General features: G+C 40.3%; 1 protein-coding gene, 1 long non-coding RNA gene and 1 other non-coding gene across 6 annotated transcripts; 1 reads left to right on the plus strand and 2 right to left on the minus strand.

The window, feature by feature from the left end:
• Nucleotides 1-200: 200 nt before the first annotated feature.
• LOC112842525 (uncharacterized) lies at nt 201-1,223 on the minus strand. The gene is made up of 2 exons (XR_003214337.1): nt 812-1,223; nt 201-731 (listed from the first exon to the last, which is right to left on the minus strand). It is a non-coding gene; the product is annotated as an uncharacterized LOC112842525 (long non-coding RNA).
• A 1,370-nt stretch (nt 1,224-2,593) lies between these two features.
• Nucleotides 2,594-10,949, plus strand: LOC102082770 (uncharacterized). 3 transcript variants are annotated; one of them, XR_003214299.1, is made up of 5 exons: nt 2,594-2,791; nt 4,080-4,173; nt 4,514-4,626; nt 7,646-9,228; nt 9,375-10,949. It is a non-coding gene; the product is annotated as an uncharacterized LOC102082770 (transcript). The 3 variants fall into 3 exon arrangements; XR_003214298.1 differs by having other exon boundaries at nt 7,646-10,949; XR_001224504.3 differs by lacking the exon at nt 7,646-9,228.
• srsf5b (serine and arginine rich splicing factor 5b) lies at nt 10,764-17,331 on the minus strand. Of its 2 annotated transcripts, XM_005475053.4 has the most exons (9): nt 17,179-17,314; nt 17,037-17,100; nt 16,816-16,963; nt 14,987-15,057; nt 14,789-14,902; nt 14,362-14,434; nt 12,935-13,008; nt 12,738-12,845; nt 10,764-12,148 (listed from the first exon to the last, which is right to left on the minus strand). In XM_005475053.4, the coding sequence occupies exons 3-9, from the start codon at nt 16,939-16,941 to the stop codon at nt 11,833-11,835; spliced, it is 882 nt and encodes a 293-aa protein (XP_005475110.1). In that variant the 5' UTR covers nt 16,942-16,963; nt 17,037-17,100; nt 17,179-17,314; the 3' UTR covers nt 10,764-11,832. The 2 variants fall into 2 exon arrangements, with proteins under 2 accessions (XP_005475110.1, XP_003446380.1); XM_003446332.5 differs by lacking the exon at nt 17,037-17,100 and having other exon boundaries at nt 17,179-17,331.
• Nucleotides 17,332-17,437: the final 106 nt, after the last annotated feature.

Genomic DNA, 17,437 nt, shown 5'->3' on the forward strand with positions numbered 1-17,437 from the left:
TGTTCATTCAGGGCATGGTCTTCATCCCAACTATGTGTCATTGTTAATACCAGTTTACAGGTTGTTATCCTTGCTATCATCAACTTGAATACATTACAGTTAAGTTCTAAATCAATTTAGCCTTTTGTTTATTTTACTTTATTCCTCTTGTATCTATATGTATTCAGTCGGGTCTGTTTCCAGCCCTTTTTAAACTTCTGCTTTGATCTTGAATTTTTCACTTGGTGAGGGATTATTATGTTCTTCCTGATCTGAACTATTCTCTTCACCTGAGCTGCTATCCTGTTCTGAGTCACTGTCTTCTTTGTTTGTTAATGCTTTTACTCTTTTTTGCCTGTCGTCCTCTCCATTCCTCTCCCCTTCTTTTGGATTATTCCTGCTCCGGTTTGTTGTTTTTCTAACCATCCCTCATCAGGTGTTAATTTTGCTTGTTTATTCCCCGTTTTTAAAGATTTTGCTGGGCCTTCGCTGGCACGCTTGACTTCAGAGTGGTTTACTGATACGGCCTTCGACTTCACCCTAGAGGTGAAGCGGTATCAGTTTTATGAGATGAAGCTCAACCGTTCTCCTCTGTCACCAGTACGTGAGCCTCAAGCAAAGAACAAAATAAAATAGAAGTAGTTCAGCAGCGTATTGTGCTGTAAAATTAACTTACTTCTAGACACATACACACATAGACATTTGCGCGCTTTTACAATTTGTTATGAAGTAATTACGGCTACTTCTAAAACCTAAGTCTAATTCGGTTCGTTACGGCGAATCCTAACCCTATTTTAATTTGTTATGAAGTAATTACGGCTACTTCTAAAACCTAAGTCTAATTCGGTTCATTTTGGCGAATCCTAACCTATTTTATTTTTCTATTTTGTTTGTTATTCGGTTCATTACGGCGATTCCTAACCAAAATAGTGTTTCTCTCACCCTCAGATGTCTCACTGGTGGTTCGGATCGCCAGACTGAATCCCACCGCCATGGACCAGACTAAAAACACCGGCCTGGACCCGAATTTTAGCGTCCCAGGTCTTTCGGCCTCGTCTAAGAGGGCTGTGCACAGACTTCGGTGCTGGCTTCCCACGGCGTCAGGAATCAGTGCTGGATCCTGGAACAGAGTCACAGATAACAGTTCTGATGTTTCTGCCCCGGCTTCGAAGGACCAAAATAAATGTCAAGAGATTTATTCTAAAGACACTTCTTCAGCTGAGAGTCTAAGAGGAGAAACACACACAGACGCTGCAGCATTTACATGTACACAAGGGCGATCACAGAACGCTCACACCAGAGTGGGGGCCCTGCGATGCGCGCTCTGTTCTTGCACATGTCTTTATTTATACATAAGAAAAATGAATACATTTGACGTGAGCATGTGCGTATGTGATTGTGTGTGTGTGTGTGTGTGTGTGTGTGTGTGTGTGTGTGTGTGTGAGAGGTCAGAACTGCTTGTTTGACTTCTTCCTATCGCTGTGAGAAGACTCAGATACAAATATCAGAACATGTTTTATAAAGAACAATCAGTCCTGAACAATGAAAAGAACAACCAGTTCTAAGCAAGGAAATGATCATCATGCAGCATTCTATCACAAGCAAACTTATATCATTAAAAGCTTATACTGACTAAAACATACAATTTTCTATTGACAGTCTGATAAGCTCAAAATAAGCAAAACTGCATATCATGTAGTTGAACAGTTTTTTGGAAAGGATGGAAAACAATGACAGTTACAAATGTATTGTGCATGAAACGAATTCAAACGTGGTGATAGAGCCAGCTGCAGATGTGTGTCACAAGTTAATCTGGCTGGATAATAACAGAAACAACTGATCCCTGTTGTCTTTGCTTGCTGATTGTTTTTAGTGTTGACAATCCACATTGCTGGCATTGCGTCTTTCAACAGGTTTGTGGGTAGATTTGGATGTACCAGGTGTAAGTGCAGCCATTCAGCCTCAATGTGATCATAGACGCAGGTGCAGATGTGTGTCACAAGTTAATCTAGTAGTAGGCTATGGTACTTGGCCACAGGTGGCAACCTCCATTTGAGACTGCTCCATCTGCTATGTGGTAGTCAGTAGATGGGTTCCAACTTGAAGATCATATGCAAGTTTTGGAGACTGTTTATTACTAATCACTGTGTAACTGTTGTACATTCACAGTAACTGCCATCTCCTTACAAATGTTTATTGGATTAACCACACTTATACAGACTGTATATAACAACCAACTCTAAAATGTTTGTTTGCAGAGAAAAGACACAGACAGACTATGCTTACAGGATGTGATGTGACAACACTAATGAAATATTGATGTGTCAAAATTGTTGAAGACATTTTTCTTATGGGCAAAAATATTAAAATCATGATGAACAGGGGTGGTGATTCCTATGACTTTGTGCATATAATTTGGAATTTTTTACAAATGTGAGCCAAAAATAGATACATGATATCATTTCAAAGGTTTATTTGCATGACGCACGAACAGACACAATTGAAAGTTACAAATGTATTGTGCATGAAACGAATTCAAACGTGGTGCAGATGTGTGTCACAAGTTGATCTGGCTGTAGGCTATGGCACTTGGCCAGAGGTGGCGCTGGTTGATTCGAGACCATGTTAGTAAACTGCACGCTTTAGTTGTGAAGCAAAAGCGCTGAAATCGGAGTAATAGCACGTACGAAGGGGATGATAACGACGACTAGATTCTCCCGATCGTTTACCCTTGCTGTCCTGTGAAAAACATCGGCGTAGTGTTAATTGTTTGCTGTTTTCGCGATCGCGTCGCGCATGAGAATATCACCAGGTAAACTCGCAACATTTTTAAACATTTTGTGGTTCAACAGCATCAAGACTGACGGAGTGTGTTTGAGATAACCTCACAAGTGTCACAGATGACACATTTGGCGGGGTTTTTTTTGCTGGTTTGTCGGTAGCAGCTCCTGAAACGCAAGTGTGCCCCACGTCTGTTCGACCAAATCCAGTTAATCTAAGCGCCAGTTAATCTGGAACACCGACAGCGTCTCTGATTTGGCCGGGGAAGATGCACTAGGGCCTTCTTCATTACGAGATCCTGGAAGCACTGATCAATGTAATCTTGGAGAGCCTCTAAACTCTCCCCGTTGTTCTCCAGGGTGTTGGAGATGATTTAGACAAATGCTGTTAGTTATAAGACAATTTATAAGTGTATTTGGTAATACTGAAGCTTAAAGGAATTTGTTCAATTCTAAACTACCATTCACTTTAAGTCCGTCACTTTTACATACTTTATATTCATTGCAGGTAAGGTATTCCAGATGCCCTCATCTTCAGCAACACTTTGCAGATCCTATGAGATGTTCCCAGCCAAAATAATGTGTAATTTCTCCAGCAGGTTCTGGTTTACTCTGGATTTTCCTTCCAATACGAAGTGTGTCTGGAAAAAAACCCCAGGGGGTCAGTCAGGAAGCATGCAAAACAGATACCTAAACCACAATGGTTAAAGGAGTCTGATTTTCATGAGCATCATAGCTCATGAAAATCAGAAATGCAGTGTTAAAATAGCACAATATTTCCTAAGATCCAGAAAAGCATCTACAATGCAAAAATGTCCAGTTTCATTTCATTTATGCGGTCAGGTAGAGCTTCTTTTTTTTTTTTTTTACCACAAATTCATGCCTCATGGTGGTGTGGCATGGAGACAATCAGCTTGTGGCACTGCTGCGGTATTACTAGGGGCCCCGGATGAATTGATAATTGTCTTCAGCTCCTCTATTTCTGGGTTTCTGGGTTGCCTGTTTCTCATCTTCCTCATTGATTCTCAGTGGGATTCAAGTCTGGCGAGTTAGATGGCCAGCCAAGCAAAGTAGCCTAATAAAATGATCAGCAGCCTAAATGGTAGTAGTTTTTGTTAGCAGATAGAACTATAAAGTTCACACTTCACACCGGACTTCAAACACCTTTGATTCTTTGGCTCTCCACTTTTCCTCATGACTCAAAGACTACTAGAACACATGAAAGTTTACTTTAAAAAAAAAAAAAGACCTCAAATTTTTGTAAATTGTGGAGGTGCACTAGAGTGTATATATATTTTAATAATTGTGTACTTTCCCCAGTTTCCAGCATTACATGATGAAACCTAAAGGACTGGCTATTGCAGTTGTGGCTCAGTATGTCATCATGCCTCTTACAGCCTTTTTCATAGCTAAGGTTGGTATTTATGCAAAATTTTAAAAAGATTATACAGTAACCAGTTAAATAATGCACTTTTTATTTATGTCTACATATAGTTGAAGCTTCACATAAGGATATTTCGTTATGATTTGTGCCTCCTACAAAATTTGGACAGAGATTAGTTCAGTTACTTGGTTAATGTAATTTTTTTCCACGCCCATTTATTATACCTCCCATGAACTCTCATTTATGTCACTGTACTTTATTTCAATACATTTTCCATAGCTGACACCAGACTGGCATTTGTATTACTATTAGACATTCTTACTGGTATTTGCAGCACCCTGTAAGAGGTTAGTGTGATTTTGTGTCACAGGTGTTCCAGTTCAGTGATATAACAGCTGTGGTTAATCTGGTCTGTGGCTGCTGTCCTGGAGGAACTCTCTCTAACACCCTGACTCTGGGTCTACAGGTGGACATGAACCTCAGGTGCATACACAAAGTTATGCAGTTAATTGGTCAATGTTTAAATAACACACTGATATATTTTCCTAACATAACTGATTGACTTGATATGTTAGCTTTTCTGTCTAATCTCACCGGTCTACAAAAATATCCTTTGTTTGTTACTGGGAATTCAGACCAGCTCTACATCTTTTTTTTTTTTTTTTTTTTTTCACACTGACTCAAGTAAGAACTAAGAGCAGTCAGTCATCATGTTCAGATTAAATTTTCCCTGATATCCATTGCCTGTCACTTTTATATCCTGATGTTCATCACTGAAAATGCCCAAATTTGATAAAATAAAAAAAGTTGAGATGAGAATGAAAAAAGTTAATCTTTAGTGATATTCTGGCACCCATTAGCAGATATGCTTTCAGCACATTATCCATGAGTTCACCATTGTTATATGCTCTATAAATGCCAAGAAAATTCCTGGCAACCTGCACTAATGCTTTCTGTGCTGCTGACTCAATCAGTTTTCTTTTTGAACTCATTGTCAAGCAATAGTGCATGGATTTCAGGACCAAAAAAACACCTTTCCTACTTTTGGTGACGAAACGTATTTATTAAATGCTGAAATGAATTGCACTTTCTGTCCATTCTTACTATTGTCCGATATTTCCAGTGTCAAGATTATTACCTGATCAGCCATAGAAATTAAAAAAAAGATGCAATACATCTGTGTTGCAACATCAATTAAATGTTCGTCATCACGGGGGAAATATCTGCCATGTTTTTGTGTACGATGTCAGGAACTTAGTGGTAAAGTGAATGTTCCCAGTCAGAAGTCCTTTTTTCACATGAATACACAATAAGGACGGGAGTATACAATTACTGGGCACTGCATTAGGTACACCTAGTAGTATCAGGTCAGAGTCCTTTTTGTCTTCACGACAACGTTAACCCTTTTTGGCACAGAATCAACAAGGTGCTGGAAACATTTCTTAGAGCTTCTGGTCCATATTGACTTGATAGCTTCACATAGTTCCTGCTGATTTGTCGACTCTAAATCTTCTGCTCCATAAGAGCCCAAAGGTGCTCTATTCAATCGAGATCTGGTGACTGTGGAGGTCATTTGAGTATAACAAGCCCATTGTCAAATTCGAGAAACCAGTTTGAAATTATTTAGGCTTTCTAACATGGTGCATTATTTTGCTAGAGGAAACAATCAGAAAATGGGTACACTACAAAGCAGGATGAATTGAGTTGAATTGAGTTGAACTCAGTTTTATTTATATAGCACCAAATTGCAACAGTTGCATCAACAACATGGATCCATGATTTCATGTTGTTTACGCTAAATTCTTACAATATCATCCAAATATGTCTGCAGAAATTGAGACTCATCAAACAGGCAATCTTTTCCTACTTTTCTGCAGCTGTAAACAATCTGCTTCATGTTTTAACCTCCTAGGACTTGGCGTCCACATATGTGGACATCACATTTTGGGTTGTCTAGACCAAAATACTAAATTTTGCTCTACAAGGGCCTGATATCCACTTACAAGGACATTATACTGCCTCTGTTTTATAGAAATTTAAAACGAATATCCTCATATGTGGCTCTCATTTTTCTTAGAAACAAAAATCAGGTAAAAAAAAATATCTGGTGATTCCTTGTTTTGACATTCATCGGGTCCTAATTTGCCCAAATATCAAAGAGAAATTAAAAATGCATGCCATGAAAGAGTTCAGGTCTTAGGAGGTTAATTTGCTGAATGTTCAGAGAGGCTCTTCTGCATAGCTTCTTGTAACAAATGATTACTGTTACTGTAGTTACTGTTGCCTTCTTATCAGATCAAAGCAGTCTGGCCATTCTCCTCTGACATCTGGCATCAACAAGGGATTTTCCCCTAAAGAGCTGCCGCTTGCTGGATAATCTTTTCCTTTTCTCTGTAAACCCCTCATGCCTAAATGCATTCAGTTGCTTTCCCTCACTCAGTTGCTTTTACTTATTTCATATTTGTATTAATCTAATGTAAAAGAATGTAAAAGTAATGTAAAAGAACCCACCCAGCACTTTATTTACACTCTAGCTCTTGTTTTAACATATGACACAGAAATTGAACATTTAACAGTGTTTCCTGAAAACCCTCTCTTGTCAACATACAAACCACTGCAGTGCAGTACCCGCACTGGTGGTTTGTATCATATCTATCTAATAGACTCCAGTTTGTTCGTGTAAATGGAGAACCCTCTTCACACACTGAAGTTAATTATGGAGTGCCACAGGGTTCAGTGCTAGGACCAATTCTGTTTACATTATACATGCTTCCCTTAGGCAGTATCATTAGAAGACATAGCATACATTTTCACTGCTACACTGATGACACCCAGCTCTATCTATCCACGAAGCCAGACAACACACACCAATTAGTTAAACTGCAGGAATGTCTTAAAGACATAAAGACCTGGATGACTGCTAACTTTCTGCTTCTAAATTCATATAAAACTGAGGTCATTGTATTCGGCCTGAAAATCTTAGAAATATGGTATCCAACCCAGATTCTTACTCTGGATGGCATTATCTAAAAACTCCCTGAAGTTGGTCCACAATGCTGCAGCAAGAGTACTGACAAGGACTAGAAAAAGAGAGCAGATTTCTCCTATCTTGGCTTCCCTTCATTGGCCCCCTGTTAAATCCAGAATTGAATTCAAAATCCTGCTTGAATAATCAGGCCCCATCTTATCTGAATGACCTTATAATACCATATCACCCCATTAGAGTATTTCGCTCTCATACTGCAGACTTACTTGTTGTTCCTAAAGTATTCAAAATTAGATTGGGAGGCAGAGTTTTCAGGCCCATCTTCTATGGAACCAGCTTCCAGTTTGGATTTAGATAGACAAACACGATCTCTGCTTTTAGGCTTAAAATGCTACTGAGGGATTCCCATGATGCACTGAGTATTTCTTCTTCAATCACCTTTCTCACTCATTATGTGTTAATAGACCTCTCTGCACAGAATCATGTTTGTTATTAATCTCTAAATCTCTTCAACAGAATCTACCTTCTCTCACCTCAACCAGTCCTGGCGGATGGCCGCCCCTCCCTGAGCCTGGTTCTGCCAGAGGTTTCTTCCTGTTAAAAGGGAGTTTTTCCTTCCCACTGTCGCCAAACTACTTGCTCATGGGGGATCATATGATTGTTGGGTTTTTCTCTGAATGTATTATTGTAGAGTCTACCTTACAATATAAAGCATCTTGAGGTTACTGAATTGAAATAATGAGGAGTTTTACTGGTGTACCTAATAAAGTGGCTGATGAGTACATATGGGAACTGGAGGAACCAGGTCAAAACAAACTTCAGTAAGTGTGTATCTAAAGTGTTTTTGGACAATAACAAGGTTCTATATAACTTCTGTACTTCTTAGTGTATCCGTTTATTCTTCTTTTCATTGAGTTTGATGAGAATAATTAAAATATAGAACAACATAATTCAAGTCAAGTCAAGTTGGCTTTATTGTCACTTCAGCCATATACAGTTTGTACACAGTGAGGCGAAACAGCGTTCCTAATTAATTGTTAAAGATATAAAACAAGAATAGAAGCTAAACAATGATTTGCTTCCTATCTTGTTGTTCTCAGGTATCACTACACTCAAAAAAATGAAATTGGGTGGTTGTTGCATGTACAAGATTCAAACTTGTAAGTTGAACTAAATGATTTCATGTTTCTATGGTGAAAGTAACTAAATCATGTAGCATCTGCATGAAATTCAGCAACTTAATTTGTTCTTGTTGAGATGACATGATACAATCTAGTAAGAGTGGTTAGTTGCCTGGACTCACGAAATTCACAAGATCACATTAGATGTCAAACTGCAGGAAAATCGCTGCAGTTTTAAGAGGCAGACAACAACACCCACACCACGTGTATGCTATCGCTATTTATTGTGGTTTAACCTGTCGAGGACAAAAACGTACAGAGAATTCTGCATCAAGCCTTGTAATCATAGCTTTCCTAGTTTTGTTAAGCCTGGATTGACAGCTTGGTGACGTGATGGTTAGTGCTGTTGCCTCACAGCAAGAAGGGCCTGGGTTCAAATCCACAATCCAGCTGGTTTGCAGTGTGTAAGTAGAGTTAATTGGTGATTCTAAATTACCCATGAATGTAAGTGCAAATAGTTGTTTGCTATGAAATCATCAACCCCCATATTGGTTCATTAAGCAAGACTAGCAGTTATTCCCTTGATTAACAAAGTAGTTGTTCAAACAACAAGATTTCATTTCATTCATTCATTAAATCACTTCAAGTCAATGTAAGAATACTACATCTGATTACATTAAACCACCAAATGCCAAATGTGTTGGTTTGACATGGTCAAAAATGGGTTATTGTACTTGGTTAAATCACGTGGAAATAGGTGCCATGATTAAATTGTGTTCATCCAACAACAGATTTTTTTTTGAGTGTATAATGGTGATTTTTTTTTTTCGTGGCGATCTTTATCTTAACATGCATTGAAAATGGAGACATTGCCAAGGCTGTGCTGTCTCCTTCACTCTTGGCCACTGGTGCTCTCATGCCTTTCATGGGCTTCTCCTTTGGATATCTGTTCTCTGGGATCTTCAGACTCGGCCATGCGTAAGTGGGTTTATTCAGTCACTGACAGATATTGTTAGCGGTCATATGAGCCTTTCTGTATCTCTCTCTCTCTCACTATATATATATATATACATATATATATATATATATATATATCACATGTGAATTACTCTATCTGCCCTCAGGGAATGGAGGACCGTTTCTATGGAAACAGGCTGCCAGAATATCATGCTGGGCTCCACCACATTGAAGATTGCTTTCCCCCAGGAAGTGATAGGCGGTCTACATGGTGTTTCAGCTGTTGGAGGGGATGGTTCTCACCGTGCTGTTTAGGTGCTAAAAGAGAAAGTAGAAAGGTAAGCGTGATAGCAGGTTTCAGAGTTTGCATGTTGACAAAGGCCTTTTACGTCTATTAACAGCATAATATTGTATTTTCACAAAGGGGTAATAGTTCAAATGTATTGTTCCATGCATCGTTGTGTGTAGCAGGCAGGTTAGGACCCAAATGCAGGACTCTCAGGATAGACTGAACTTAACAACAGCTTTATTTAACACTTAACTAATTACAAGGACCTTAAATGGCAGGAACTCCAGCGTGGTAATAAGGATTTTTAAAAGATGTGCACAAAGCTGCATCTGGTCAGTCGGGAAAACCACCCTGACTGATAAGAGATATTTGTACCTTCATGCAATAAAGAGGACACATATGTTGTATCACAAGAGGGCTGATCAATTTGTTTTACCAACTCACCTACACAAGGCATTTTGTAAAGGGCATAGCAGCCGTGGCAGTTTGTCTTGAAACAGCAATGGTAATCTCCGTATTTTGACTTTTTTCTCAAAAATGATCACCAATAATTTTTTTCTTAACATGGCCTTAAGACTCCGTCATACAGAGGGGAGAAACATAAAGACCAATGAAAACTGAAACATCACAGCTTCATTTTCTGTTGGAGTTTCTTTAATAAGTGACTAAAAGATTGATCAGCTGTCAAAATAGTTGGCTGTATATCTTTTCGATGCATGCGTTTTAAAATTCAGTGACACTTATCTAAGCCATCGGGTGACTTATGAAGCTACAAGCACATTTACAATTTTTCTGTCAGGCAGCACGAACCGTCTCTTTTAAAAATGGAATTTTCCTGCTTGAAAATGTCTGCCGTTAAAATTCTCAAACCACCAATGAGATACTGAGAAAACAGTTTGACGTTTGTTCTTATTTTTCCATTCACACAAACACAAAAAAGAACAATCAAAGAATAACCGTGTGATCATGTTTTGTCTAGGCAGACGAATAACCAGACCTTACCATTTCATGTCTAACCACTAGAAACTTGTGCTAGAGCTTGGTTTGTAATGAACCTGCCTCTCTAACCCACAGCTACTGGGGAGGAGCTGAAAGAGTCTACTGTATAACATCAATCAATGATGTGAATTCTCAGACAAGTAAATCCTAAAGCTGACTATACAAAGGGAAAAATGTGCTACTGAAGAGTTATTATAGCATACTGTAATCTGAAACTTGTAAATGTATTAGTAACTTTAGTTATAAAGCACCAATGATGACAATCCAGTTTTAATTAAAATTCTTTTATTAGTTAAGTCTATTGTCTTTCTACACCATACAAACACCCATTATAATTTTCACTGAAAATAAAATCCTCATGTACAAAAATCTACCTCCCAACCAAACTCTCACAGTACCAACAAGGGCCACTGGAATTACATTTAAAACAAAAGTCTGCAATCTGTACACAAAATCCCAAATAAAAACAAGTACAACGCCAAAGAAAACCGCATTCTGTAAGCAAAACCACTGAAAGTAAATGTCGACTTGATCCTTGAGTTTTTGCCTCCTAAAATAAGAAAGCCACCGCAAAAAAAAGTGGGATTCATTAAATTAATTTTTCTGTACAGCTGTTTAACTGATGCTGTGCTTAATTTTACACAATTGTTCTTGATAGAGAGCTGCCAGAGTGAGTTACATTAGAGTTTTAAGCACAAATGGGTAAAAAAAAAAAGGAAAAAAAATATTATATTCTGATGAAACAAAAGCACATGCAACCATCAGAGGTTATACAGCAGCAGCAGCTGTGGGGTTCAGAAAACATGAGCAATAACCACAGGAAATATGATCTCAAATTCTGCCACTGACCAGCAAAAGGTATCACAAAAGGATTTAAGTGGTGACGTATCAAAAGCATCCTAGAGTTGAACAGAAATTCAAATCCCTGTTCAGAGTTTATTATAGTGGAGAGATTCATTTAACTGATGTAGATGCTGGCTCACACGGGCGTTTTGTGAGAAGAAACAAAGGTGGTGCATGTCCGCACCTGAAATTGAGCCACAGGGTGTTAACAGATACGCGTCCGGGCTTTGTTGACTAATGAGGAAGAGGACAAACAGCATCGCTGTCCACAGAAGTTCTGTTCGAGAATGTTCTGGATTCAGAGAACACCTGTAAATATGGGGAAATGAAGCAACAGTGACTTGAAAAGTCCAGACAGGAAAAAGCAAACCTTGCTCCAGGAAAACTCTTTCAAAAGAGAGTTTACAGGAGCTCCAGTGTGCCAAATCCTCCGAGCCGATTCTGATGAAACAAGCCGTGTCTTCTGTTGACTCCTGATAACTTACACCCAGCCTTTAGCGCTGGCTGTCAGTAGAAGGAGAACGAGAGCGGGAGCGTGAACGCGAGCGGGATCGGGAGGCGGAGGCTCTCTGGGCAGGCGCGGGGGAGGGCGGGGTCGCCGATTTGCTCATCTTGGAGGAGCGCTTGGCGGGCTCCTTAGATTTGGAGGTCGGGGAGGAGGCGCCGCCGGCAGGTGAGCCGCTACGGGAGCGGGAACGGTTGTGGGCTTTGGCAGGGCTGCGGGAGCGTCTTGGGGAGCGTGATGCAGAGCGACCACGGGAACGGGACCGCGAACGAGAGGAGCTCTCAGACCGTGAGCGACTTCTCGACCTGAAAGAGAGAAAAACAAAAATTACATCAGCTTCATATCAATATTCATAAAAGATTAGATTATTAGCTTTTATTTAAATTAGCATTTTCAGTTTCATGAAAAAAGAAAACTAATCTTAATAACATAGTAAGAGTCTATGCAGTGCTCAAAGTGAAACCCAAACTAATTAAATCCGTCTCAAGGGAACCATTTTTACAGATCTATTTTACTGACAATTGCCTTCATCACACAGTAATCAGAAACTAGTACAGCATTACATTCCACCAGTCTGTACACGGCAGAATTTGAAAACGAGGGTTTAACATTTAGTTCAGGTGCATTGAATGGTTAACCTAATGTCTCCTTAATTATCATCAAAACTCAAACATGTTTGACTTTCAACACATAAGCTGTTGTTCTTCATAGAAGCGCATGCAGTTCCTTGAAAGCAGCACTGATTTGTTACAACTGGGTGAAATCATTTTGAAGCACACTTTAAAAAGAAAAGAAATAAAAGAAAAACAGGAAAAAAGTGAGTTCATCAGCCAAAAAAGACATCTTTCATAAATTCTGGCGTTATTTGAAGTGAACGGCTTTCCACAAACACACCTCTTCTTGGCAGCTTCGATGAGCTTGATTTTTCTGCCATTAATTTCCTTTCCAGAGAGTTTGTCAAGTGCATTTTTCAGGTCACTGTGAGAAGCAAACTCAACCACCCTGAAAACAAATAAGATACTCTGTTAGTCAGAACCTCGCTTTCCTTTTTTTATTATAAACAGACACTGGGCACCGGTTAATAGTCTCACCCTTCGTTGAGCTTGGGACGATGTGCGTCTGCGAAAGTCACCTCTCCAGCTTGCCTCATGAAATCTTTCAGGTCCTACACATGCAAACTTTGGTCAATTTACGGAGCGCCTCAGAACACAAGCACAGGCTGAGACACAAACAGGACTGAAGAGAGATGGTTAGATTCTCTGAGAGGACTACACAGACTACTGCAGATAAGGAGAATGAGTCCAAGAACCTCACAGTCTGTTCAGCTTGCAAGTGTTTCAACAATATAGAAAATTACAAAAACAAAAGAGGAGGGGGGGAAAGGAAAAGGGGAAAAAAAAACAAAGAAGAGGGTTTCATAATTGCTAATTAAGGTCTAAGCCAATTGTGATTGGCCGATTACTTGCAGCAGCTTTGAGGTCCTTGGACGCACCGCTCGTTAAAACTACAGAGAGATGAACACCATCTGCAAGAACTGCAGAGGCGCAGCCTGGGCAGCATTTGGCACTCAGAGCCCCATTTTCCTTGGGAAGGAGGGCACAGGGCTCCGCGCCGGGATCATCCCTGCCTCGGCACCCCACCTCAGTAAAGAGAGTGAACAGGGTGGAAGAGAGGAAACTACTACCTGAGAGCGAAACCCTTTGGGGTGGGCCGCAGGCTCTCCGAGCCCACCATAACCGGGAAAACAGCAGATTATATCCACGGGCACCTGGCAGGAATTCACACTCTCTCGCTCACGACGTGCGGGAACACCAGAGGGGGGAAGGGAGGGGGGGATATCGATCGAAGCCCCTCAAATTAACGAACCATCGATCAATACGCCACCACCATCACCATCGACTCTCGCTCTCTCCTCTGCTTTCTCTCTGCCAACCCTCTGTTTCCTCTCTCTCGCCCTCAACCACACATCAGGCGTTGCGAGCGAGCGAAGGGGGCCGCCAGCGCCTCTAGTGTGGAGCGAGCGCTCACATGACCAGCAGGCATCAACTAGGAGTAGGACAGACTGGCTGACACCACAGGCTCAACCCAGACAGAAGGACCCTGAAGGGGTTAACTCCACCATAAGCGAGCTCTTCCATATGACTGGCAAATAAAGGGGTGAAGAATTGGTTAAAATTTGAAAACAGGAACAAATTAAGTGTTTTGTTGCTGCTTCTGCTGCTCTTTGCATCACTAATGAACTGCATGATATGCAGATTAATCAGAGCAATCATTCTGAAAAGAATAACTTGGGCTGACTGATATAAATATATATATATTACAAGGTAAAACTGTTCGAACTGTTTTGATTTCAGTAACATAGTCTGGTTTTAGCAGCAATTCTAAAACTTTAATGTGTATTTTTGGAGTTTGACTGTTGGAGGTGATAACATTTGTGTTTTGTTGCAGCTTTCAAAGGCTTGTCATGTTTTTTTTGCTTTTGTTCTGGTTTTTAAAAGAAGCGTGAGCCAATACTAACCTGCCAGCTGACTCGAGAGGACAAGTTCTCCACAATCAGGCGGTTCTCGGTGCGCATTGGAGGAGGGTTACGACTGGAAATGGAAAGATATAAAAGAATCAACTGAGCAATAACAGTGTAGGGCTGATACAGACCTTACCCAGAGTCTAAGAGCTCTCATTAGCAAACTGTCATTACAAGGCTAACTCATGTTAAAGAGCTTTCCAGATCAGCAAAGACAAGACTTGTGCTGCATGTTAATCGTGGCGCTGAACATTTCCAGCTCGCAGGCCATTAAACTGCTGCAATAATCTGACGACTGACCTTTCACCAAATAACAGAAGCTGTTTACAGAGCGTGCTTGCTGAGGTTTCGTGTGCATCCCTTCTTTTTTTTTGAATGTAATTAAAGGAAACTTGCATGGCATCTTAAAAAGGGGAGCTGTTACCTCCGGCTGTTCTGGGAGCCGCGGCCGTAGCGATCAGAGAAACGTCCCCCTCCGCCGCCGCCACCGCGTCCGCGGCCACCACGCAGACGCACACGAGCATGCTCAATGGTCACCCTGATGTATCAAGCATTAAAAATATATTTTATTATGGCAACAAATAGGAAACGAGTCCTCTTATTCACAAAGGAAATTCATTACCTTTCATTGCACAGCTCTTTGCCATCAAGCTCATAAACAGCGTCTTCTGCATCTCTGGGGTCGTCAAACTCCTGTGGACCAAGCACACAACACCCTTTACATCCACAGTTCTTAATGTTTATCCTTTTCATCATCAATAATGTGTCCTTCATAAACATGGCTAGATAGACATTTTAGCTAGAAGACATCACCATGACACCTAGAAAACAAAAAGGGCAACAGGTTCATTTGAACTCAATCCATAATCACTGAAACCTAACCAAGCTGTTTTTAATACTTTACTGAAACGTTTAATGACTAATCAAATAGCTTTTAATACCAAGAATGGTAATGAATAACATTTAAGAAAATACATGACTCTTTTACAAAGTGTAAAAATTCATCACACGTATGACTCAAAATTTGTCTCCGGGCTGAGCGGTAAAGTGATTCAGTCCACCTCCAACCCTTCCAAATGTCACATGTGGACTTTTCTGTCGTTCTAGAGAGGGAAATATTAATGTTGCATAAGTGGACACAAATCAGAGCAAATGAGACCAAATTGTGTTCAAGGACATGAAAATAGGGGAAACTGTATTAGATTAGAGGTTGTGGCTAATGCCAGGATTTTTCAGTAGGTATTACTTTGTCTAATCAAATCTATGAATTTTCCTTCCATAGCTGCGGATTTCTTTAACGAAAGTGTTTATTATTTCAATAAAAGAGACCCCACTGACAGATGTAGATTTTGTGATAGATATAGCCATGTTCAGTTTATTCTAATGTGGATTTTTAACTTGTAATGAAATAATCTACAACATTTTAGAAATCTGATTAAAACCCCTTAAAATTCATCTTAAATTCATGCACGTGTTGTCAAATCTTAGTTAAAATTTGGTTAAAGTAGTAACCCTACTTCAAGAATGACACCTCCTGGTGGTTCTAGCGATAAATGTCCATCTTTACATGACTAGAGTGTGCCCGTCTTCTGATGGCTGCTTGCAACAGGATGACGCTGCATCTCAAAAAGCTCAAACCATCTAAAACAGCTCTTTTAATATGACAACGAGACCACGACTGTACTCAAATGTCAAAGTCAGCAGACCTCAATCCAATACAGGACCTTTGGGATGTTATCATCATCATCATCATCACCCAACAAATCTACAGCAACTGTGTGATGCTGTCAACGTCGATACGGAGCAAAATCTCTGAGAAATCTGTTAGCCCGGGCCATTTACTAAGTAGAATAAACTGTTAAAATCATAACGTCATTACAATGTTGGTGATTTTTCATTGGGGGAAGGCCAAATCCTCTTTAGGGGGTGCCATAACATTTTTAATGCAGGAAAACTCTTTCCAGACGCAAGTCTCGACACTCGGCAGCCATCTTGTAACGCTCCCAGGTCCTTATTTGGGTAGGTATTTAGAAGCATTATGCAAAATACCTTTATTTCAATGGTCACCTTGAAATATATACAAAAACCGCTTAAAGTCGAGCATTGTTCCACCTCGAAATTTAGGATTTTTTATTATGGAATTTCCGATTTAAAAAAAATACACATATTTTGAATTGCTTTCTTTATGACTCTGGTATGCAGAAAACGCTCCAAGCATATAAACGAGTCTCGATTTGGCCCTGATTTGCTGGTGGGTGTGTCACCACACAAGAGGTAGGCCGTGAAAATGAAACCATGATGATTCCCTGCGGCAGCCTGCTTCAAAAAAACCACATCAGGTCTGTAAAATACAGTATGGAGTCTAAATTTAACTGCAGAGCTGTGCATGGCGCCCAGAGTACATTTAAATACCTTTCAGCCATTCTGACCTACTTTCGCTCGGTGACTCACCACAAAGCCGAATCCTCTCTTCAGGTCGATATCTCGGATGCGGCCGTATCCTTTGAAAAACCTCTCCACATCCTTCTCTCTGGCCGAGGGGCTCAGCCGGCCGATGAAAATACGACATCCGCTCATGATTTTGGTCACGTTTAATTAGCTACAAGCAGAACACTGGCGTTAGTTTCTAAGGATTTAGCTAACACAGCTTCAGAGGAATACAAATGACCTACTTATGTGACTCAGCCTGTGGCCCGCTTTCGCAACGATAGCCTGTCAACCTTCGGTCCAAGATAACTAAATACCCAGATAATATCAAGTAATGACACCCGTCTGTAATGTAGATATAATGAATTCCAGTCGATGTACACGTACCTTTAAGAGGACTGCAGCAGCAGTTGTTTTTAATGACTGACAACAGTGATCCTCAACTCCAGAATAAAACAAAATGGAACCTCAGCTGTCTCCGGGAGTTTGGGAGGAGGGAGGGGGGGTACATCCCACGTGACCAGTGACGCAGCCTGACACTGCAGAACTCGAAAAAAGCCGAAGTGCTGGGAGAACGTCTACGGAGATGACGTCACAAATCCGACTCATGTAGTTTTGGAGTCTGACCACTAGGTGTCACTCGGCA

This window comes from Oreochromis niloticus, linkage group LG15, assembly GCF_001858045.2.
Source record: "Oreochromis niloticus isolate F11D_XX linkage group LG15, O_niloticus_UMD_NMBU, whole genome shotgun sequence".
Taxonomy (NCBI): domain Eukaryota; kingdom Metazoa; phylum Chordata; class Actinopteri; order Cichliformes; family Cichlidae; genus Oreochromis; species Oreochromis niloticus.